General features: G+C 45.5%; 2 protein-coding genes across 4 annotated transcripts in view; both read right to left on the bottom strand.

The window, feature by feature from the left end:
• Positions 1–2,168, bottom strand: part of CMTM8 (CKLF like MARVEL transmembrane domain containing 8) — a 110,161-nt gene extending 107,993 nt beyond the window's left edge. The window contains exon 1 of one of the 3 annotated variants that reach the window (XM_072793115.1): positions 1,936–2,168. In XM_072793115.1, the coding sequence (XP_072649216.1) occupies positions 1,936–2,082 (147 nt within the window). In that variant the 5' untranslated portion in view covers positions 2,083–2,168. The remainder of the gene's footprint in view (positions 1–1,935) is intronic. The other 2 variants (XM_072793113.1, XM_072793114.1) reach the window with 2 other exon arrangements.
• A 13,836-nt stretch (positions 2,169–16,004) lies between these two features.
• GPD1L (glycerol-3-phosphate dehydrogenase 1 like) overlaps positions 16,005–23,635 on the bottom strand; it is a 110,147-nt gene continuing 102,516 nt past the window's right edge. Inside the window, exon 8 of the mRNA XM_072793112.1 lies at positions 16,005–16,162. Coding sequence (XP_072649213.1) covers positions 16,129–16,162 — 34 coding nt within the window. The 3' untranslated portion in view covers positions 16,005–16,128. The remainder of the gene's footprint in view (positions 16,163–23,635) is intronic.

Here is a 23,635-nt window from a genome sequence, read left to right as displayed (position 1 = left end):
CCTTCTGAGTCCATTTTCTTCCATTATACTGAGAACCTGGTGTGTTCTCTCAATCAGGAAAACTTATGTAAGTATAAGGAGATATTTTTAAATTGTCCTGTTTTTTTCTCTGAAACTCCTTTTACCTTTTTTCTCCTTTTCTTAAAAAAAGATTTTATTTATTTATTTGAGAGAGAGTGAGCACATGAGCGTGGGGTGGGGGGCGGTGGCAGAAGTAGAGGGAGAAGCACGCAGGACTCCATGCAGGGCTCCATCCCAGGACTCTGAGATCATACCTGAGCTGAAGGCAGACGCTTAACCAACTGAGCCACCCAGGTGCCCCAAAACCGACTCTTTAAAACATGTGCATATATAGTTGTCAGAAATAAAAATTGAACTATTGTAGTGATATGGGTAATTTTTCCTACTTGTTTTTCCATGCCAAAGTATCAACCATTGGTGGTTGTTTCCTGTGATGGGATTGTGGGTCATTTACATCTTGTCCTTCACTTTCCTATTTTCTGAAAAAGTGTGGAACATAGAGCATATTGATCAGAAATCAGAAGACAAAAGGCATTTTTCTTCATGCCTGGTCCAAATCCACCCTGGGTAGAGGCCCCTATCTCTGACTTTAGCTTCTGTTTGTTCTGCTGGAGCAGAGGAGCCTGCCTACAACTTCATTCACATAGCAAATATTTGCCGAATTCCTATAACTCAGGCCCTGCAAGGTGATTCCAATACCTTAGTTTTTATTGGGTCTCTTGTATCCCTCAACATTCCCTGAGGGAACTAGCTGGGGGGATGAGCTGAGTCAACACTTCTCAAACTTTATGTGCCCTGGAATCAATTCAGTTGATCTGGGGTGGGGTCTGAGACTCCAGAAGAGCAAGTAAGCTATTTGATGTACCAGGTTTTGTTGGAGGCTTCTCTAAGAAACCACCCGAGTCTTCTGCCACTTTTATACCAACATAGCTCACATTCTCTAACCCCATATAAGCTAGATTTCAATGCCACAAATGTTTCAAGGAGTGTGTGTGAGCTATGATAGAGGACTGGTTAGACAGCTGGGAAGATACCCCTTAACTTAAGGGGTTAAGAAGAGCAGGGCCCTGGAGTCAGGCCTGGGGCTGAACTGCAGTCCCATTACTCTCAGGTGTGACTTAACTTCCCCTCCTTATGCCTCAGTCTCTTCCCATGTAAAATGGAATAATTGAAGCCACTTTCACGGGGTAGGGCTCTTGTGTGGATTACAGGGCACAAAGGCATCTAAAGGTTTTGAGGGGACCCTGCCCCACCGTGAGGATAATTAACAGTAGCCACCACTAGCTGTTAGCAGGGCTCCAGCCAAGAGGACTGGCTGGGCTTAAGGAGAAATCACTTGACCGCTCAGCCTCCCTCCATGTCCTATGAAGAGAAGAATGCACACTCCAGGCCTCCTCCCCAGAAATGTTGTGAGCCTACACCAGGATGTGCACAGCACCAGTCAGGAAACCTTCTGGCCCTCAACGGGCTTGAGGCCCTCAGATTTTACTCAGTATAAGTTTTTTAATCCACCTCAATCTTACTACCAGGGAAGATAAATTAGGCAAAGAAAAAAGTCCTCTCCTCCTCTTCGCCCCCCCCCCCCACCCCCCGGAGTTTTGGAAAGCTTTGCTTTTAGGGAGGAGGCCATCCACGTGGAGATCAGGCAAGGGAGGCATCAGGTGTCGGTGAGGCTCATTAACACCAACTCAACGGCCACCAGGCATCCCGCTCCCAAGACCCTCCACTACCCGCGAGCGGGCCCGGCAGGGAGCGCAAGGTGACCCGACCTCGCCCGGAGAGGTGGTCTCTGAGTTTGGCACCCGGGGCAGACGGCGAGACCGAGCCCAAAGGGCTTCCTGGAAGCTGGAAGCCGCCCCCCGGCCCCGGCCCCGGCCCCGCCCCCGCCCCGGCCCGGCCCGGCCCCGCACTCACGATCTCCGCCACGATGAGGAGCCCGGGCAGGGTGCGGAGGAACTCCCGGTCGTAGGCGAAGCTGCTGCTGCTGGTGGAGAAGTTCTCGGCGAAGGAGCTGGCGGTGGTGGTGACGGTGTGCGAGCGGGCGCGCTGCGGCTCCTCCATCGCCGCGCCCGGCCGGCCCGGCTTCCCCTCCTCCGGGACCCCCGGCGCGCGGCCCGGGCCCTGGGGACACCGCGGGGGGAGGGGAGCGCGGAGGCGCGGGGACCGAGGCGCGTGCCGTGGAGTGCGCGGCGCCCCCCGCTCCTCGGCGCGGGCCCGGGGGGGGGGGGTGGAGGAGGACGAGGAGGAGGACGAGGAGGAGGACGAGGAGGAGGAGGAGGAGGAGAGCCCCGCGCCGGGGAGACGGCCGGCAGCCGAGGCGGCGGAGGCCGGGAGGAGGGGAGGGGGCGTGGAGAGGGGCGGGCGCGAGGCGGGCGGGAGAAGGACCGCCCCGTAGAGGCGCCGCGGGCCGGCGGCCGCCTCACCTGTTGCGGGGGCCCCGGCGGGGGTGCGGGGGGAGCGGGGGGGCCGGGGGCGCGGCCCGGGGCGCGGGGCGGAGGGCGCGGGGTCCCGGGGCGCCGGCCGCAGCCCCGCCCCCTCCGGGCCCCGCCCCCCGCGCGGCCGCCCGCAGACCTGCCCGCCGACCTGCCTCCCTCCACCTGGCGGCGGGGCGGGGGCTGCGCGGCCGCGGGAGGGCGAGGCCCCGGAGCGAGCCCCCGGAGCGAGCCCCCGGAGCGAGCCCCCGCGCGACGGCCGAGGCCGGGGGTCGGGCGGTGACCCGGCCCGGCAGGGAGCGGACTGCCCGGGAGCCGGCCGAGCTTCTCCCCCTCCCGCTGCGGCCGCCACCGCGGGCCGCCGCGTTTCCTGCCCCTCCGGTCGGGAACAATTTGAGGAACCAACTGAATCGCCGGGCTTCGAGGGCCCGACTCTGCCGGGCGCTCGCAGGGGCCCTAGCGGGGATTCGCGGAGTCTGGGTGATGGCGCCTGCCCCGGAGACCCGGCCCGGGAGTCATTTGGGGCCCCTGGTCAGCACGAATGTGTGACCATCCCGTCGCCCTCCGAAGGAAATGTCTGGGGGACGGGGTGGGGGGGAGCTTGAAAGGTGTGGGTCGTGCAAAACGAAGTTTATGACAAACGGGCTGTGCTTTCTTGGGATGGGGAGGGGTGAGATGAGTGAGACCACTTGTTAGAGGGTCAGAGGAGACCCGAGCTCCAACAGGGCACTTGCTGTTATGACCATGAGCCAGTCGCTCCGCTTCTCTGGGCCTCCGTGGTGCCACCTGTAAAAGGCAGGCTTTAAGAAATTGGGCCTCTGGCCAAAAGAAGATCTTTTGTAAAAGGCTGGCAAGAACATGGAAACCACCAAGAAGAAAGGAATAATAATTTGGTCACAGATAGAGGGTTGCTTCCAGGTGATAGGAAAGGCCTTCCTTCCGATCTGCTCCAAGACACGTGAAAAAAGAGGTCAGAAGGGACATGTTATTCACCATGTCCTGTCAGGTGAGGAGAAAGCAAAAACGAAATCTATTAAAGCAAGGAATTAGTTTCTTAGAAGTCTAGGGCCTAGTCAGGACGACCTCAGGGAGTAAAAGTTAAGGATTATGAGGATGAGGATTTGGAGAAATTCCATCCATGAGTGTTTACTAAGCACCTTGCACAGGTGGGTAAATGCAACAAAAATTAAAATAATGGCACTCTCCCCTAGAGCGATGGTTGTCTCACCTAGGAGTCTGTTAGAAATGCAGGCTCTCAAACCCCCACCCTAGACCCACGGAGTCAGAAATTCTGAAGACCGAGCCCAAGCCAGCCCGAGAAGCTGTGTTTGAACAGGCCTTCCAAGGGACTCTGATACACAATAACATGTCAGTTGGAGACCTGCTGCTTTAGAGAAACTGGCCATGCAGCCAGGGAAATCAGGGGTGTGCATATGAAATGGCTGGGAAAAAAGTCTATGGCATAAAGCGTGACGTTTAGTGAATGCAGGAAGACAGGAAGGAAGTCTAGACAACTCTATTTCTGTAATACAAAGGGCAATTCCTTCTCAAAAAAAACCCCTTGGGCCCAGGTGGATTTCAAAATTCAGATTTTTTTTTTTTAAGTTTAAAAAGGTAAAATATACACAACACTATACTACAGAACACCCTCAGTGAGGTCTAGCGTGGCACTTTCATCAAATGCAGTAATTTTCTGCAATAAAAATATATAAATGATCTAAGTATGTGTTTAGGTTATCTATTGCAATGTAATAAACGCTCCCCAAACATTAGTGGTTTAAAATAACACCATCTTATTTGCTCATGAATCTGTGGGTCAGGAATTTGGGCAGGGTTTGGCTGACAGTTTCTTCTGCTTCATATGATGTTGGAGTCGTTCACTCAGCTGCTTTCTACCAGTGGCTGGGCACGCCTAGAGAGTCAAAAAAGGCTTCACATTCTGGCACTTCTGTGCTTCTCTATGTAGCGCTTCTCTCTCTCCATGAAACCTGGGTGTCCTCACAGTGTGGTAGGCTCAGAGTAGTTGAACTTCTCCACGACGACTGTCTTCTAGAAGAGAACATTCCAAGAGGGGCAAAAGCAGAAGCTGCAGGTGCTTTTAAGGCCCAGCTTTGAGAGCTATACGGAATCATTTCCAGCACATTCTGTTGATCAAGGCCAGTAACAAGAGCAGCCTGGATCCAAACAGGTGGGAAATAGATACCACCTCTGGCTGGGAGAAGCAGAAAAGAATGGTGGCCATCTTTTAATCCATGAAGTAGGATAATAAAGACCGTAGACAGCATCAAGGGACCAGGGATATTCTCATTTATAAACTCATTTTTTTTATTATTGAAGTATATCTGACATACTATGTTATATTAGTTTCATGTGTACAGCGTAGTGATTTGACAGTTCTATACATTACTCAGTGCTCACCGCAGTAAGTGTAGTCACCATCTGTCACCATACAACATTATTACAGTAATATTAACTATATTCCCTATGCTGTACTTTTCATTTTTGTGACTTTATGACTAGATGTCTGTACCTCTTAATTATTAATATTATTATTATTTTTTTTAATGTATGATAGTCACAGAGAGAGAGAGAGAGAGAGGCAGAGACACAGGCAGAGAGAGAAGCAGGCTCCATGCACCGGGAGCCCGACGTGGGACTCGATCCCGGGTCTCCAGGATCGCGCCCTGGGCCAAAGGCAGGCGCTAAACCGCTGTGCCACCCAGGGATTGTACCTCTTAATCATTAACTAAGATGTCTGTACCTCTATTTTGCCCATCCTCCCACCCATCTCCCATCTGGCAAACACCAGGTGGTTCTTTGTATTTAAAAGTCTGCTTTTTGTTTTTTTTATGTTGTTTTTTAGATTCCACATATAAGTGAGTATTTGTCTACTTCTGTTTGATTTTTACTCAACATAATACCCTCTAGGTCCCTCATGTTGTGGGCAAATAGCAAAATTATATTCTTTTTTATGGCTAAGTAATATTCTATTCCTATCCATTCATCTATCTGTGGACATTTGGATTGCTTCCATGTCTTGACTAGTGTAAATAATACTGCAATAAACACAGGGGTGCATATATCTTCAATTAGTGTTTTTGTTTTCTTTGTATAAATACCCAGTGGTAGAATTACTGGATTATATGATAATTCTATTTTTCGTTTTTTGAGGAACCTCCATATTATTTCTACAGTAGTTGCACCAATTTATATTCCCACCAGCAGTGTGTGAGGGTTCTCTTCTCTCCACATCCTCACCAACACTAGTTGTTTCTTTTCTTGTCTTTTTAAAAAAGATTTTTAAAAATTTATTTTAGAGAGAAAGAGAGTGCACCAGAGTGAGGGGAGGAAGAGGGAAGGGGAGAAAATCTCTAGCTGATTCCCCACTGAGGGTGGAGCCTGACATGGCCCAATCTTACGATCCTGAGATCATAACCTGAGCCGAAACCAAGGGTCAGATGCCTAACTGACTGAGCCACCCAGATGCCCCTTTACTTCTTGTCTTTTTAATACTAGTCATTCTGACTGGAGTGAGGTAATATTTCATTGAGGTATTAATTTGTATTTCCCTGATGAGTAGTGATGCTGAGCGTCTTTTCATGTATCTATTGGCCATCTATATGTCTTCTTTGGGAAAATGTCTATTCAGGGGTGCCTGGGTAGCTCAATAGGTTAAGTGTCTGCCTTTGGCTCAGGTCATGATCCAAGGGTCCTGGGATCAAGCCCTGCATCAAGCTCCTTGCTCAGCAGAGCACCTGCTTCTCCTCCCTCTGCCTGCCACTCCTACTTGTGTGCTCTCTCTCTGTCAAATAAATAAATAAATAAAATCTTTTAAAAAATGTCTGTTCAGATCCTCTGCCCATTTTAAAAATCAAATTATTTGGTGTGTGTGTGTGTGAGTGTGAGATAGTTTTTTTTTTAACATATGTTTTGGGTCTTAATCCCTTATCAGATATATTATTTGCAAATATCTTTCCTCATTCGGTAAGTTGCCTTTCTGTTTTGTTGATGGTTTCCCTCACTGTGCAGAGGCCTTTATTTTGATGTAGTCTCAGTAGTTTACTTTTACTTTTGTTTCCCTTGTCTGAGGAAACATATCCATAAATCTGTTGCTAAGGCTGATGCCTAGGAGATTACTACATGTGTTTTCTTTTAGGAGTTTATGGTTTCAGGGCTCACATTTAGATCTTTAATCCATTTGAGTTTGTGTATGGTATTAGAAAGTGATCCAGGTTCATTCTTTTTGCCTGTAGCTGTCCAGTTTTCCCAACACCATGTATTGAAAAATCTGTCTTTTCCCCAGTTATACTCTTGTCTCCCTTTACCGTAGATTAATTGACCATATAAGTGTGGGTTTATTTTTGGGCTCTTTATTCTGTTCCATTGATCTTTGTGTCTTTGTGCCAGTACCATACTGTTTTGATCACTACAGCTTATAGTATGTCTTGACATCTAGGATTGAGATACCCTCAGCTTTGTTCTTCTTTCTCAAGATTGCTTTGGCTATTTAGGGTCTTTTGTGGTTCCCTACAAATTTTAGGATTTTTGTTTTAGTTCTGTGAAAAATGTCAGTATTTGATAGGGATTGCATTGAATCTGTAGGTTGCTTTGGGTATCCGGTATGTTTTCATATATTCTCCAAAAAATGCTATTTTTCCCTTTGTTATTCATAAGTAACCTTGCAGTGGAGAAAACTGTGGGACACTGCCAGATAGCATGGACATCCTGATATGGTGCACTGAGAAGGATGCATGATTTTTGTGATACTCTTACCAAAATGAATAACCCAAATTTAATCGTGAGGAAAGAATAGATCAAAATTAAAGGACATTTAAAAATCAAGTATCATGGTCATGAAAGAAAGAAACACTGAGGAACTATACCACACTGCTAGAAAGTAAGGAGACATGACAGCTAAATGCAACGTGAAATCCTAGATTGGATACTGGGTCAGAAAAAGAACGTTAGCAAGACATTTGGTAAAATCTGAATAAACTTTGTATATTAGATAACATCATTTTTCAATGTTAATTCTGTGGTTTTCATCTTGGTACTCTTGTTATGTAAAATGTTAACATTTGGGGACCCTGGGTGAAAGTTTACAAGCAAATCTTCATTTTTCATTTTGCAACTTTTTGTTAGTCTGAAATTATTTCAAAAAGAAAAGTTAAAATAAAAATAATTTTATTATAAAAAAAACAAAAAAAATAATTTTAATTTATGGTTAAGAATAGAGTTATCTAATTCCAATTGTAGTTCACATTTTCCAAACACATTTGATTTTGTGGTTTATCAACCCGACAACTTCCTGCCTCCCCTCCTCTTATTAACACATCCTGTAGGGAAACCAAGAGCTTGGCTGAGAAGTAAGAATGTATTTTCCACACTAGTCTGAAAGCTACTGGTCAGTCTGGTCTGTCTTCAGTTTGAAAACAACAAGTGGAGGTAAGGCCCAAATCCATCTGCCAATGAATCTCTGAGTCTGGGATTTGTTTGGGTTCCAAGAGGCTCTATCAATATGAGCAGAGGTTTTAAATCCTCTGGGGTTAGGAGATAAGGTAAGACAAGTGAATCGGGCTAGATTTGCTTCAGAATGGCTTCTTGAATTGTATTCTTCTGAACCAGACACGTGTAGACTTAAATATTAACTATAGAAAGTTCTTCAAGGGATCCCTGGGTGGCGCAGTGGTTTGGCTCCTGCCTTTGGCCCAGGGCACGATCCTGGAGACCTGGGATCGAATCCCACATCGGGCTCCCGGTGCATGGAGCCTGCTTCTCCCTCTGCCTATGTCTCTGCCTCTCTGTGTGTGTGTGACTATCATAAATAAATAAAAATTTAAAAAAAAGTTAAAAAAAAAAAAGAAATTTCTTCAATCATACAAAGCAGTACATTCACTCCCATGTTTTTTTGAAATATATGACCTCTTGGGTAGTACTTTCTATTTTTTATGCTTTAGAACAGAAAACACGCAGGAACCAGAAATATTTCACTTTCCTCTTACCATAATGCAGCATTTGGGAATCTGGGAATGCAAAAATATCAGCACCCAACTTCCCAGCGGAGGATGCAATAGGGAGTAGTGGAGTCTGTGGTGGAAAAGAAAACTGATGCTCTGAAGGGGTCAGCTGGGTTCTGCTCTGCTTGATTGTTACCATGTAAGAATTTGGGCCTAGCATCATGAGAAATCCTGATTTTTAAATATTGGCAGCTAATGTACATTATTTAAAAACTGTCACCTTTGTAGGCCAAGCAAACGTATCTGAGAACCATCGATTGGTCCCTTCTGATTCAGGCAAAGGAAGAAGTCCCCCTTCTCCCTCTTCAGCCCCCTCAGATCCCAGCTTCCTCTGGGAGGCCCTGGTTAGAGGCTGGGGCATGCAGGGTTTAGGTAGTGAGGGTGACTCTAAGAGCAGAGTAGTTGGGGACACCTGGGTGGCTCAGCAGTTGAAGTGCCTGCCCTCCTCAGCTCAGGGCATGATCCTGGAGTCCCGGGATCGAGTCCCACGTCAGGCTCCCTGCATGGAGCCTGCTTCTCCCTCTGCCTGTGTCTCTGCCTCTCTCTCTCTCTCTCTCTCTCTTTCTCTGTTCTCTCATGAATAAATAAATAAAATCTCTAAAAAAAAAAAAAAAGGCAGAGTAGTTTGAGGGAACTCTAAGGAGAGTGGAGAGTGAAATGTGAAATAAATGGAATGGTGCTAAGGGCAAGAGAGGGATGAAGCCAAGGAGGGTTAAGACTGGAAAAAGGTAGAGAGATGTTAAGAATCAGCTTATTTAGAAGTAGAGGTTCCTGGACGATAATAGTAGTAACTAAATAGAAACTAACTTATTATTGGCCTATTTTGTGTCAATCACTGGCTCAAATCCTTAAATAACTATGAAGTCATAGTTTAAAAAAAAGTTTTCTTAGGGGTCTTTTTTTTAAAGATTTTATTAATTTATTCATGAGACACAGAGGCAGAGACATAGGCAGGAGAAGCAGGCTCCCAATAAGGAGCCACCCAGGCATCCCTTCTTAGGGGTCTTGATCTCAATGAGAAAGATGGGCTCCCCAAAGTTCCTGGCTGTGTTTTTTTCTCAGGAAACATTTATCGACTGACCACAATATGCTATATGCTACTGCATGCACTACACAGCTCATAAGACACTGTTCCTTCCCTTAGTGATATGTCATTAGGAGCCAGCGAGTAAGCAGAGTGGGATCCCAGGCAGGCCAGGGGTGGACCCAGGGGAAGCCAGGATAGGGGGAAGGCTGCAAGATCAGCCTGGGGCCCAGAGATGGTGTCCTCAAGGAGCAGACACTTTAACTATTTGTAAGGGCCCTTCAAAGTTAGCTAAGCGGGTGCCTGGGTGGCTCAGTGGTTGAGCGTCTGCCTTTGGCTCAGGTCGTGATCCTGGGACCCTGAGATCAAGTCCCACATCGGGCTTCCCCACAGGGAGTCTGCTTTTCCCTCTGCCTATGTCTCTGCTTCTCTCTCTCTCTCTGTGTCTCTCATGAATAAATAAATAAAATCTTAAAAAAAAAAAAGTTAACTAAGCAATGAATAAGGGGAATAGAGAAGGAAATTCCAGGAGCAGGGATGCAACACTGCCTTTCCCCATCAGGAAGTACCGGACCGGTGTGTTTGCTGAGAAAGGGGGCTAGAGGGAGTTTGAGCCCTCCTGGCCTTCCAGGGTAGAAAACAATGGGCCCTTCCTGCTCCTTCTCCATTTGGTCTATAAACATCTATCAAACTGTATGTGGCAAAGGGAAGATATGGAGAAATTCCATCAGTGAGCATTTATGCATCTGGCAGTCATACGATACCATCACTCCTATGTGAGACACGGAGAGGTGCAGGGATGTGTGTATGTGTGTTTAGGGATGTGTGTATGTGTGTTTATGTATGTATATATAATCTTCTTAAGGAGTGAGTAAAGTCAAGGTCAGATACCTGAGGCTCTTTTGGTCTACAGATTTTTTTTACTTTTTTGACAACTTATTTCATAACCCGGTAGAAAATTAAATCATGATACATACACTACTTTTACAAAACCAAAGATCAGTAAGAGGACTTGGAGGTAGAGGGGTGAGTGTCCGTAACTTTCTCTCATAGGGCAGCCTACTTGACCCACATGGCAGATAACAGACTGGAAAAGAACAGGTTTGTTGAAGGAAGGGCCAGCTTTCCTGCAACACATCTTGCAGGGGCCTGTTTATCACATTCAAACAAGGAAACAGATGGCACAAATAACAAGCAGACAGAAACCCACAAGTGGACTGTGTATGTATGAGGATGAAGCCCAAGGGATATGGGCATTGGTTTCAGAGAGGAGATCCCCTGCGTTTGGAGAAGCCACCCTAAAAGTTCCATTGAATGGTGGGAAGTAGGGGCGTCTGGATGGCTCAGTGGATTAAGTATCTGCCTTCAGCTCAGGTCATGATCCTGGGATCGTGGCATCCTGGGATCAAGCCCCATGTCTGGCTTCCTGCTCAGCGGGGAGTCTCCTTCCCCCTCTCCTTCTGCAATCTTTGTCACTTTCACTCACATAAATTTTAAGAAATTAAAAAAAAAAAAAAAAAAAAGAATGGTGGGAAATGGGAAGGCAGCAGCTGCTGAAAGTACCTTATGCTTGTTAATGGCATCTTGTCAAGGCTCCATGGGCCCAAGCCTACAGACTTTATTTGTAGAGCTGAAAAAAATTCTAAGCTCTCATAACAATTTGAAACAGGTGAATTTGAAGATCCTAATGCCTTTTATTCATTAGTATTAATTAGGCACCATACACAAATTCTTCTGCCTAAGGTATTGGATGAGCGAAGGCCAACCCTTTCAAAGTTGACTGCATCCAAAGAAGTGCCAGGAGTCTTCCAAAGTGAAATCAGAATTGCAGCAAAAATAATTAGCAGAGATGAAAAGCAGAGTAATTATACATATAATGTGTTTCACCAGAAGACTCTGAGAGGAACACATTAAGTCAGCTGAGTGTCCAAATCTTGATTTTTGCTCAGGTCATGATTTCAGGGTCATGAGATTGAGCCCTGCATGGGGCTCTGTGCTCAGAGGGGAGTTTGCTTGAGATTCTCTCCTCCCTCTGCCCTTCCTCCCTCTCAAGCATGTGCTTCTTGCACTCAAATAAAGTTTTTTAAAAAGCAAGGAATTTAGGGAATGGATATTTGCAAAGTGGTTTTTCTTTAGAAAAAATTAATTGGAGGGTTTGCTTATTGATGATTAACTATTTGAGGAGAGATTATGGAGCCGAGAAATGTAAAGGTAGCTGGAGTCTTTATCCAAAGTGGTCCAAGAAGCACCAATAATAAAATACCAGATTTTTAAAAAAATTTTATTTATTTATTCATGAGAGACAGAGAGAGAGAGAGAGAGGCAGAGACACAGGCAGAGGGAGAAGCAGGCTCCATGCAGGGAACCCGATGTGAGACTCGATCCAGGGTCCCCAGGATCATGCCCTGGGCTGAAGGCGGCGCTAAGCTGCTGAGCCACCTGGGCTGCCCAGAGTACCAGATTTGTACAAAGAGATACATTCTTGAAGAGTCGCTGGCCAATAAAAGATAAAGTGTTTTATAGGTTTCCTCTAGAAATTCTATCACTTCTCTATGTACAATGCCAAATATCGCCTTGTTTTTTAATGCCTGCAATCAGATCTGCTTTGCTCAAAGGTTAGTAACTGTTCCTTTGGTCGAGGCATGTGCTTGCTTTTAGGTGCTGAAGGAGAGGCTCTGAGCCTGCATAACTCCATCTCATTTGTACAGGCCAAAGTCATATTAGCATCAGGGTTTTTGCTGGATGACAGACTGCACTCTGGTTCCTCCCCCCTGGGCTTGGTGAATCTGTGACCAGAAAAGCCAGCTAGATCTCCTGGCATGCTCAGAGGCGGGGGCTGCTGGAACTGCCTTCAGTGCATCTGTGCTTTTCAGAGTGCAAGACTCTGGGGCCTTGCCTATAGAATCCTCAAAACATATCATAAACATGGAGAGAATGATGACAGTGCCAGCAATGATGGAATCCACCATGGACACCTAGCCTAGTGCTGGCAGATGGGAAGCACTCGACAAAATCAGAGGAGAGAATGGAGTAAATAAAGAGGTACTCTTTATAAACCAGAGTAATATGGGACCTTGTCAACAGGTTGTCATGGATGATGGAGACAGAGCATGGCACAGAGCCTCAAGTGTTATTTTTAATATTCTCTGCATCTCTTTAATGGATCACATCCACCCCATCACAAGGAGTTTATGTAGGTTTTTTAGACTCACATTAGAAATTTCAATCACATTTCATCAGCAGTCTTTTTAGTTATTTTGGCAACTCTTATATAACAGATATTCAAGTTGTCTTCAAATGTTCCCTTCCTCTCCTTCCTTTACTAACAGAGCTTCAAAGTGTTAGCTGGACACACAGCCACCTGCTAAAGGATGTTTCCCAGTCTCCCTCATAGTTAGGTGTGGCCAGGTGGCTAAACAAAAATAATAGCTTACACTCTTATATGTGACAGGGAACTACTCTAAGTGCTTTAGATGTATAACCCATCTGATTTTCACAATCACATGTAGTGTTAGGAAACAGAGGCACAAAGACTACATGACTTGGCAAGACCACATGGAAAGCAATGGTACAGCTGGAACTGCAGTCCCAAAAGTGGGGCCCCAGAGTTTTCATTCTAGCCCACGTGCAGCCCAGTGAAATGTAGGTCATCTACATTTCCAGTTTCACTTCCAGGTCATGGCCTCAGAGGGGAGAGGCTTGCTCTCTAGTGCTCCCTTTCTCCTTCCTGCTAGTTGGAAATCACCATCTTAAACTACAAGATGGAAGTGGCATGTTGAGGATGTTAGGGCAAGATAGAGGACTGTGTGCCCAACATTGTAGAGCTATCCCATCAGCCTGGACTGCTGATGCCCAGGTTGTTACAGGAAGGAGAAAGACTTTATCTGATTTTAACCACAGTTATTTGGGGGTGGGATGGGTAGTTAATATATCCTAATTAATCTACCTTAGGTAAAAAGGTCATGGAGGAAAGGGACACATGTCTCTCAGCACCTACTGTATATATCCAGTGTCTTCACACATTATCTCATTCAGTCCCCCAAAGAAGTTCTGCAAATTGGCATTTGAGCCAGTATCTGCAATGAGGAATCCAAGGCTCAGAGTGCTTAAGTAACTTGCCTAAGATCACAGAGCTGGTAGGTAAATAGGCTGAGATTTCAATAAACCTTCTCCAAAGGCCTCTTTTTCACTCTTCTACAGTGATGTTCTGGGAAAAGGTGACTCCTTTATAAGAGGCATTTCTGCAACATCTATATCATAATTCATAACCTCATGTGTTACTCCTCAAAGCAATCTGATCAGATCAGTACTCTTAGTTCCATTTAGTAGATGAGAAAACAGACTAAACAACCAATTATACCCCCAAAGTCAACAAAGGGTATAGATTTAGGAGTCACAGCCTCAGAAATTCAAGGCTGATGACTCCTCCAAATACAACCAATTGAAGAACCCAGAGTCCTTATTCGTCAAACTTGCAATGTGTCTTCTCATTTTCATGAATCTTAATGATGGAAAGAGGAATTGCTGACAATTCAGATATGTTGTGTTTGACCTGAGCTTTAGAGCTTTTCCTGAAAGGTTGACTATGTTCAAGGTTTGTTGGTCACATTAGACCTTCTAGGTTGCAGGGGCTGGTTGCATAAAGCCCCCTAACCTGGAAGCTGGTCCTCTTCTAGAGACAAAGGCATTGGTTACTGGGGTTCTTACTTGCTCTCTGCATGTGTAGCCTCCAGACAAGATACCTGGAGAACTCCAGTAGTGTTGAACTCTTTTTTTTCTGCAGGAGACCAACTTTCTCAGTTCCTCATCTATCTGGGAGAAAATGTCGGCCTAGACTTCCCCACTGCATATCACCTGGATTAACATTGGCAGTCAGACGAAGCTGGAATCTGTACCTCCTACCCAAATTTCCAGGGAAGGGAATGAGCAAGGTCTTAAGCCCCTTGCCTACCCCCTCATCCAATCAACAATGATAGGTGTACCACAACCATGTGAGTTGGGGAGAGAACCATTCCCACAGAGGCAGCAGGGGCCAGATGACTTAGTACAGTTGTCTGCAACTCTAGTTGCATATTAGCATCATCTGGAGAACTTAAATTAAAAAAAGGCCAAGCCCCAACCCTAGAAACTGATTTCATTGGTCTAGATGAGATGAAATTCTGGCCTCTGTGCTTTGGGGAAGTCCCCCAGATGATTCTCTGTAGGCCAGAGTAAGGTGTTTGCAGTGTATTTAACAGCAAAGAAGAACTCTTTCAGAAAGGTTTTAGGCATGAAGTTGTGTCTTTTGAAAGGCTGTCCCCTTTGCTCTGGTTTGTTGTTTTACATTAAACACCTGAAGATCTCACTACTTGAAGAATGGTTCCCATACTGGCAGCATTAGTATCACTTGAGAACTTCTTAGAGTTCCATATTCTTAGCCCCGCACCCCACTACCCAGACCTGTGGAACCAGAATCTGCATTTTAACAAGATCCAAGGATGCTCTGTATACACATTGGAATTTGAGAAGCGCTGCCCTGCCCTAAGACCCTGGTTTTCAAACTTAGTTGCACATTGAAGTCACCTGGGAGTTTTTAAAACTACTGAGACTAGCTCCCACCCTCAGGGGTTCTGATTTAATTGGTGTATAGTCTGGATATTGGGGTTTTAAAGAGCTCCCCAGATGACTGTAGTAGGCAGCAAAATTTGAGAAGCATGGCCCCTAACAGTCTTTCCTTCCCACATACCCCTCTCCTCAACCAAAACAAAGGTAGATATTTTAGGGAAGCCAAAACGGAGAATCCCACCTTTGTTAGCTTGGGAAATTAATTACAAGAAAGCAGTTATCCTATTTGTGCTATTTGACTTAGGCTTAAGGATAGTAAATAGCTTCAGGCAAAATATAGCCACAAAGATACAACTTAAATCTTCATGAGCATTGCTTTGGAGACGGTATAACTAATCCCACTACCCCTCTCCTTTCTAGAGCTGCACCCCTAGGTTTCAGCCTGGAGTTCTCTCCAAGCTACTTTCTGAAGGCAGGGGAAAGAAAAATACATATTGAGGCTCGTTTCTGTCCATAGCACAGAATGTCATTTTTTTCTTGTTTTGATGTCTCAGCACGGAGAGATTCTTCACTTTGCCTAAGAGCTCAGCCTTCTGGGCTGTTCACTTTATGCTTTGCCCCTGCTCTGAGCAGCTAAACCAAAAAAGGACTCCAGAGCCCATCAAGGTGGCTCATGTTTTTTGGGTTTGGTTTTGTTTTGGCCAGATAACATCAGAGGGGAATAACTGAAAGCTACTGTGGAACAATTGCCCTTTTATACAAGGTGACCTTTACTGGGAGAGGGGACCCCTTTGCTTTATTATCCTCAAAACTAGCCTCATAGGAAAAGGTCTGTGCTCTCCCTTGAGTGCCCATCATCACCCAGTCCTGGGCTTTTCATTTTCACCTTTCAATCTTCTCCACTCCCTCCTTTTTCCCCCTCTTTGGGGAAGAACCTTGTTTCCTAAAATGAGTTGAGGCAGATGCTGAAACTCAAAACCAGAGAACTTAAATCTGTGGGAGGTTAAGCAAAATCAGTGACTCCAGGAATCGGTGGCTGATGAAATATGGTGCAGCCGGAGATAGAAGACTGAATCAACCAGGAGCTGGGTCATCTCTCCAAATCTGGTTCAATGAGCAGCCATCTGGAAGTATGAAAATATACCATGATTCCTTAGATCTCCTTGAACCAGGTCTTTAAGTCATAGGATGAGCGTCTGTATAAGAGGATGGGTTTGGTGGACATTGAGGTTACCTCCCCAACATTTATCATATCTACCATCATTATGGGATGGCCACAGTGGGAGGAGTTTGACCCCATTCATAGCCCCATGGTTGGACCCCCATTTGTTCAAGGCAATTTGAATAATCCAACCTACCTTTGCCATCCCAACTGGTTTGAAGAGAAATTGGACTGTGAGGGGAAGATTGAGCTGGTTATAGCCCTCAGGGATGCCTCTCAGGAATCAGAGTATACACACCCCAGATCCCTTGCCCCTGGGATGGGAGAACTCTGAATCATGTGTTGCACACCATTTCTTGGAGCTTCCTCGAGGGACTAAGCTTCAGGTGTTCAGAGTCTATAACTAATTCAACAATGCCCTCTTTATTGGCTGCCGTCCCTTCGCCTTATCGCTTCCCAATTCTCTTCTCATGTTCCCTTCAGATGCCAAAGTAGACTACTCATGCTCAATTCCTTTTCTCAGGCCTGCTTCTGCAGGAAATTTAAGACAGTTGTGTTTTTAGACCAAATGCATAGCTTTCTCTTTGTGGGTGCTGTGGTGCTTGTTGACTCTCTGCCCGGATTGCCCTTTCTTCCTAGTCTCTGCTAGACAAACTCTTATTCATGCTTCAAGACCCTGCCGCAGGGCCTGCTCCACCTAAGAGTTAGTCATGGCCTCTCTTATGCCATCATTAGACGGTGTATAATACTCTATTGTTGGAATGACCTTGTTAGAATTAGGTGTTCACTTGGCAATCTTTTTTGTGTACTGAGTGCTTTAAGGACAGGTCCCTCTATTCCTCTAGGGATTAGCGCAGACCTTGGCACATAGCTGGCACTTGGTAAATATTGGATGAATCTATATATGAATAATCTAACTAGTGACTCGAGTCTAACTACCATCTACTAGAGATAGGCATTCAGCTCTTTAGAAGTTAGAGCTTAGAGTTTCTGGTTGGTTAGTTAGTTACTAAGATTTTATTTATTTATTCACAAGAGACACAGAGAGAAAGAGAGAGGCAGAGACACAGGCAGAGGGAGAAGCAGGCTCCATACAGGGAGCCCGATGTGGGACTCGATCCTGGGACCTGGGGATCACACCCTGAGCCAAAGGCAGATGCTTAACCACTAAGCCACCCAGGCGGCCCAGTTCCTGGTTATTTAAACTGTCATTCTAAAGAGAGGTTCTTAATCTACAGATTCTGGGGACCTGGGAGCCCCCAGAAATTGTCTGCAAAATCATGCATGTCTCGGCATTTATCTGAGGAGAAGATCTTTGCTGTCATCAGATTTCTCTTTTTTTTCTTTTCATCAGATTTTTCAAGAGAGTCTTTGATTCGATTCATTCAACAATATGGATAAAATAGTGAACAAAACAGACAAAATCTCTACTCTCATAGAATTTACATACCAGAGAGGGAGACAGAAAATAATCGTGAATGGGGATCAGTGACATGTAGAAAACTGGAGGCAGAAAGGGGAAAGGAAGTGTATGCTGTTCAACTAGGTGGCCAGGGAGGGCCTCCTGGGAATGGCAGCATGTACCGTAAAGATCTGAGTGGAGCCATTGGGTTTGTGCCTATGGGAGGATATGGGAGAGAGCCCCCTAGGCAGAGGGGACAAAATGAGCAAAGGCCCCAAGGAGAGGCATCTCAGGGCAGAAAGGATGCTGAAGTGGCTGGAAGAGAGAACAGAAGGAATGAGGTCAGAATGGTGCTGAGGACAAATCCTAGTCTCCTAGATCATAGCAAGGATCTCAGAATTTGTTCTGAGTGAGATAAGGAAGCCACTGGAGGGTTTTGAGCAGAGGGAGGAGCACATTCAGATGTGGGTTTTAGAAGGGCCACTCGTGTGAATAGACCGTAGGTGGCAGAAAGCAGGGAGACCAGTGAGGAGGTGACCACAGTAATCCAGCAGAGCAATAATAGGGGCTTGATTCTGGTGGTTGCAGTGGAGGATGTGAGAAGTGGTTGGATTCTGGATGTATTTTCAAAATAGAGCCAACAGGATTAGGTGTGGGTTGGCTGGGATGTGAGAAAAAGAAGAATTGACAGTGACTCCAAGGTTTTGGCCTGAGCATCAGGAAGGATGGGGCTGCCATTAAGTGAGATGGGAAGTCAGTCTGTGGGAGGGCAATAAAGGGGAGTCCCTTCCCTGCCCCAGAGTGGCATTCCATCTGGTGACCATGAACCTCACTCTCTCCAGCTGCTTCATGACCTACATGAAACCCAGGGAAGTATAAATAAACACTTCCCTAAGACCTTTCTGAGGCTGAAGTCATAGAAACAACCACTAGAGTCTAGCCCTAGAACCAGGGGGAGAGGTATTTGTTTTCATAATCAATAATCTTCGAGCAAGCCTGGTCCAGACAAAAGCATGAGGGAGGCATCTCAGGGCATCTTTAGCATTCTGTAGGTTTTTTAAAACTTTTTTTTTGTATATTCTTTTATTGGAGTTCAATTTGCCAATATATAGCATAACACCCAGTGCACATCCCGTCAAGTGCCCTGCTCAGTGCCCATCACCCAATCACCCCATCCCCCCGCCCACCTCCCTTCTCTGTAGTTTTTTAAAATCTAGATTTGTTCTCACCCTCTAGGAGCAGTGTGCAATAGTAGAAGGAATAGGAACTGCTTACTCAGAAAGATCTGGGTTATGGCTCCATTTATTAGCTGGGCAGTGCCAGGTGAGTTAATTTCTCTCCCCCTGGTTTCCTAATCTGGAAGCAATAGTGGTTACCATACAGGTTATGTGAAATAAAGACATGTGATCCAGTTACTATTGCTATGTCACAAACTACCCCAACACTAAGTGACTTAAAGCAACCCTCATTTTATTATACCTCCCGGATTCTGTGGGTCAGGAATTTGAGCAAGAGTTGGCTGGGTGATTTCTTTGATCTCTGCAGTGTCAGTTGAGATTGTTCAGCTGATGGATGGACTGGTCTAGAGCATCCAAGACGGCATCACTTATGTTTAATATCTTGGTTATGGTTGAATTTGTGTTCTACTATGGCAATAGTTTTAAAGATTTTATTTATTCATGAGAGACACAGAAAGAAAGGGTGAGAGAGGCAGAGACACAGGGAGAGGGAGAAGCGGGCTCCATGCAGGAAGCCCGATGTGGGACTCAATCCTGGAACTCCAGGATCACACCCTGAGCCCAAGACAGGCGCTAAACTGCTGAGCCACCCAGGGATCCCCGGCAATAGTTTTAAAACAGAGCTCTAAATTAATTGATATTCCTATTATGAGGGGTCCGTGTCCCCCATCTATGTCTCACTTTGTGCATGGAAGTGATACTATGTGACTTGTGACCTAGATCATAAAAGGCTAGGCAGCTTCACCTAATTCCTCAGAATGCTCATTTTTGAAGCCCCATGCTCTCATGTAGGTAGTTTGACTATCCTGAGGCCCCCAGCTATGAGGTAGCCCAAGCCACATGAAGAGGCCGTGTTTAGGCACTCTGGACTACTATCCTAGGTAAGCCCAGTCTTAGAGACATCTCAGGCCAGATGCCAGGCATGTGAGTGAGAACTCTCAGATTATTCCAGCCCCACTGCCAAGTCTTCCCAGACATTATAGAGCAAAAACAAATCAGCTCTGTAGTGCCCTGTCTGAATTCCTGATCCTTGGAATCCCTGACATGATAAAATGGCGTTGGTTTTACACCACTAACTGTCGGGATGGTTTGCTACACAGCAATAAATAGATAACCAAAACAGCCGTTATTAACTTTTTTGCCTTGTGCATGCTACTTAAACTTTCAGGTCCCTCATCTAAAAAATGGAAATAATAATGGTACTTACTTTCTAATTAGGTTTTTGTGAGTATAGATAAGTTAAGAGACTTCAATCTGGCATATAGCAAATACCCAAGAAATGGTTTCACTATAGTTCTCCTTGGCTTGGTCAAGTATTCAGGGCTGTGACCTTGAAAGTTTTGTTTTGTTTGTTTGGAGGAATCTCCATATGGATTTCATAGTGGCTGTACCAATGTTTATATTCCTGCCGACAGTATATAAAGGTTTCCTTTCTCTACGTCTTTGCCAATGCTTACTGTCTCTTGTTTTGTTTTGTTTTTTGATGAAAGCCAACTTAACAGGTGTGAGGTGATATCTCATTGTGGTTTTGATGTGCATTTCCCTGATGATGAGTAATATGGAGCATCTTTTCATGTGTCTGTTAGCCATCTGTATAGCTTCTTTGGAAAAATGTCTGTTTAGGCCCATTTTTCAACTGGATTATTTGTTTCTTTGTTTTGATTTTGAGTTGTATGAGCTCTTTATATATTTTAAATATTAACCCCAGATAGATGGCTTGCAAATATTTAATGACAGACTTTTTGTGAGAGACATTCAGGGAAGGGAAGGGTCTGCAAAGAAAGCTCCTTACTAACTCCTACTTCCAAATGTTAACATTTTTTATCTTAATGTTGCTAACTTAATAAAGCAGAGAGATTATTCCACTAATAATAATTATTCCATTAATGATGAACTTATATATGCGGTGTTATTTGCAAAGTTATCTAATAACCAATAGAGTTGTCTTTCAGCTGGAGTTCCTTAAGCAGTTTCGGTTCTTTTTTTTTTTTTTAAGATTTTATTTATTTACTCATGAGAGACACACAGAGAGGCAGAGACCTAGGCAGAGGAAGAAACAGGCTCCCCACAGGTAGCCCAATGCAGGACTCTATCCTAGGACCGATCCTGGGACTGGGATCATGCCCTGAGCCCAAGGCAGCCGCTCAACTGCTGAGCCACCAGGCGTTCCCAGCAGTTTTGGTTCTAAGACTAATCCTCCCAAAGATCCAGTGCCTCACCTGCCACAGGTGGTACTTCTCTAGGCTGCAGGAGGCAGAAGCTTATGGCAGCTATGCACCCAGTCCCCTCCCCTCCCTTCCACTCTCCTCACCCAAGGCCCAGCTGGCTCACTTTAGCTGCCAGGAGGAGGAACAGTCTTCCAAATCCCCTACTTCAGGGCCTCTGCTGGAAACTGATGGCACACTGAGATTGGGTATTTGGGGAAGAGTTTTAGCAAAGGAACTGTTTATTTAGGACTTTGTGACAATAGGAAGCCCTACGGGAGAGTGCAGTTCCCCAGGGTTAGGATCAGGTGGCGCTGTGACTGCTCGTAGGCCTGGGGGAAGGGTGGACAGGAGAGGCTGAGTGGTGGTGGTGCCTCTGCTGTCCTACAAAAGCTGAAGCAGCCAGCACGAGCCAACCTTGAAGGGAAGAAGTTGGAAGAATAAACACCAGGACCTTGTCTCACCCATCTCTCCTTATTCCAGCCACCTGCTGAGATTCCCTATTGGCTAAAGAGTCAGCCTTGTACAGCCTACCCCAGGCAGGCTGGTGCCAGAGCAGATGGGAAAAGGTGGAGAGGAGATGCAGAGGGCAACGAGCAGCATCCCCCTACGTGTTGTTGTCCTGATTTAATTTTCAGTGGGAAAGCAGTAAAGCCTCAAACAAGATTAAATAACTTTTCAAAATACAAGGAAATGGATGACACTCCCTGGATGGATGGCCCAGTCATTCCTCTTTATAAATAGGTCTTGAATCCAAGTTCCTTGATATTATCAGAGTAAGATTTTTATTTGGTGATGGTGGTGGAGGGAGTGGGCCATCATCTAAATATATTCTGATCTTATTTTAAAATCTATTTATGTCAAGTACCCTGACTGGGAAAGAGTTTCTCTTACCATGCTGGGTCCCAGGCTGGGCTAAGAGTGGGGGTGGTAAGAGGTGACAGTAGTGATGTAACTTGCCCAGAACCTGGAAAAGCACCATCCTGGGTATGGAAAGACACCCAACATTTCCCCCCTTTTTCCACATAGGTTTATATTGTGACTTCAATTCAGTTCTTCCTTTCCTATCATGTTTCGACTAAGACTGGATTCTAGAAGGGCTGAGCTGAGACACATTTGTCTCCTTTGCTAGTAGGTAGTTAATATTTGTGGTATCCAAGGCGTGTATACCATAGGCAAATGTGAGAGGCTTGGACTGCAAGCATGAACAAAAGCTGGCCTATTTTCAATATTGCTGGTCACTGGAGCCCTCTGAGCCTTCCTTATCTGGGAGGCAGCAGTATAGCCAGAAGCACAGATTCTTTTTTTTTTTTTTAATTTATTTATTCATTCATGAGAGACACACAGAGAGAGAGGCAGAGACATAGGCAGAGGGAGAAGCAGGCTCCATGCAGGGAGCCCGATATGGGACTCGATCCTGGGACTCCAGGATCACGCCCTGGGCCAAAGGCAGGTGCTAAACTGCTGAGCCATCCAGGGATCCCAGAAGCACAGATTCTGAAGCCAGAATACATGGCTTTGCATCTCAGCTCTGCCATTTCCAGCTGTGTGACCATTAACAATGGACTTCTCTGTGCCTTGGATTCCTTATCTGGAAACCAAGGATCTTAATAAAAGCACTTTCCTTTTAGTGCTATTGTCAGAATTATATTAATCAATACTGTAAAGCACTGAGAACAGCCACTACCTGCCACCAACTAACAGTAACCATGGACAATTATGATCTCATAGTGTCATGGTAAGTATCTAATGAGCTCATATATATAAAATACTCAGTATAGGGATCCCTGGGTGGCTCAGCGGTTTAGCGCCTGCCTTTGGCCCAGGGCGCGATCCTGGAGTCCCGGGATTTTTTTTTTTTTTTAAATTTTATTTATTTATGATAGTCACATAGAGAGAGAGAGAGAGAGAGGCAGAGACACAGGCAGAGGGAGAAGCAGGCTCCATGCACCGGGAGCCCGATGTGGGATTCGATCCCGGGTCTCCAGGATCGCGCCCTGGGCCAAAGGCAGGCGCCAAACCGCTGCGCCACCCAGGGATCCCTGGAGTCCCGGGATTAAGTCCCACGTCAGGCTCCCGACATGGAGCCTGCTTCTCCCTCCTCCTGTGTCTCTGCCTCTCTCTCTCTCTCCCTCTCTCTGTCTATCATAAATAAATAAATAAATCTTTTTAAAAAATACTCAGCATAGTTCCTGAACATAGGAGTGTTAGATATCATTTTTATCCTTTGTTCACTTGTGCAACAAATATTTAGTGAGCAGTCACTGTGTGCAAGCCCTGGTCTGAGCATGGGGTAGTGGGGCAGGGGAACAGCGATAATGAAAATAGACTAATATCCCTACCCGTCTGGGGCTTACATTCTAAGGCTATTAGTAGCACATAGCAGAAGTAGACTTACTATAAAGATGCTTACACTATAAGTTCCTCAATTGCACAGATCCTTCTAAAAGCTCTATGAGGGCCCCTACCAAGGTCTTTACATTTCTTGCCTAATTTTGTATTTATAATTGTGTATTATCTTTCTAAAAGATGCCCCTCAAGATTGCAAAAGCTTCTGACCCCGCAAGACCTGGGTTTGCCTTCCTAAAGTT

Source organism: Canis lupus, chromosome 22 (genome assembly GCF_048164855.1).
Source record: "Canis lupus baileyi chromosome 22, mCanLup2.hap1, whole genome shotgun sequence".
Taxonomy (NCBI): Eukaryota; Metazoa; Chordata; class Mammalia; order Carnivora; family Canidae; genus Canis; species Canis lupus.
This window is presented reverse-complemented; position numbering and strand designations above follow the sequence as displayed.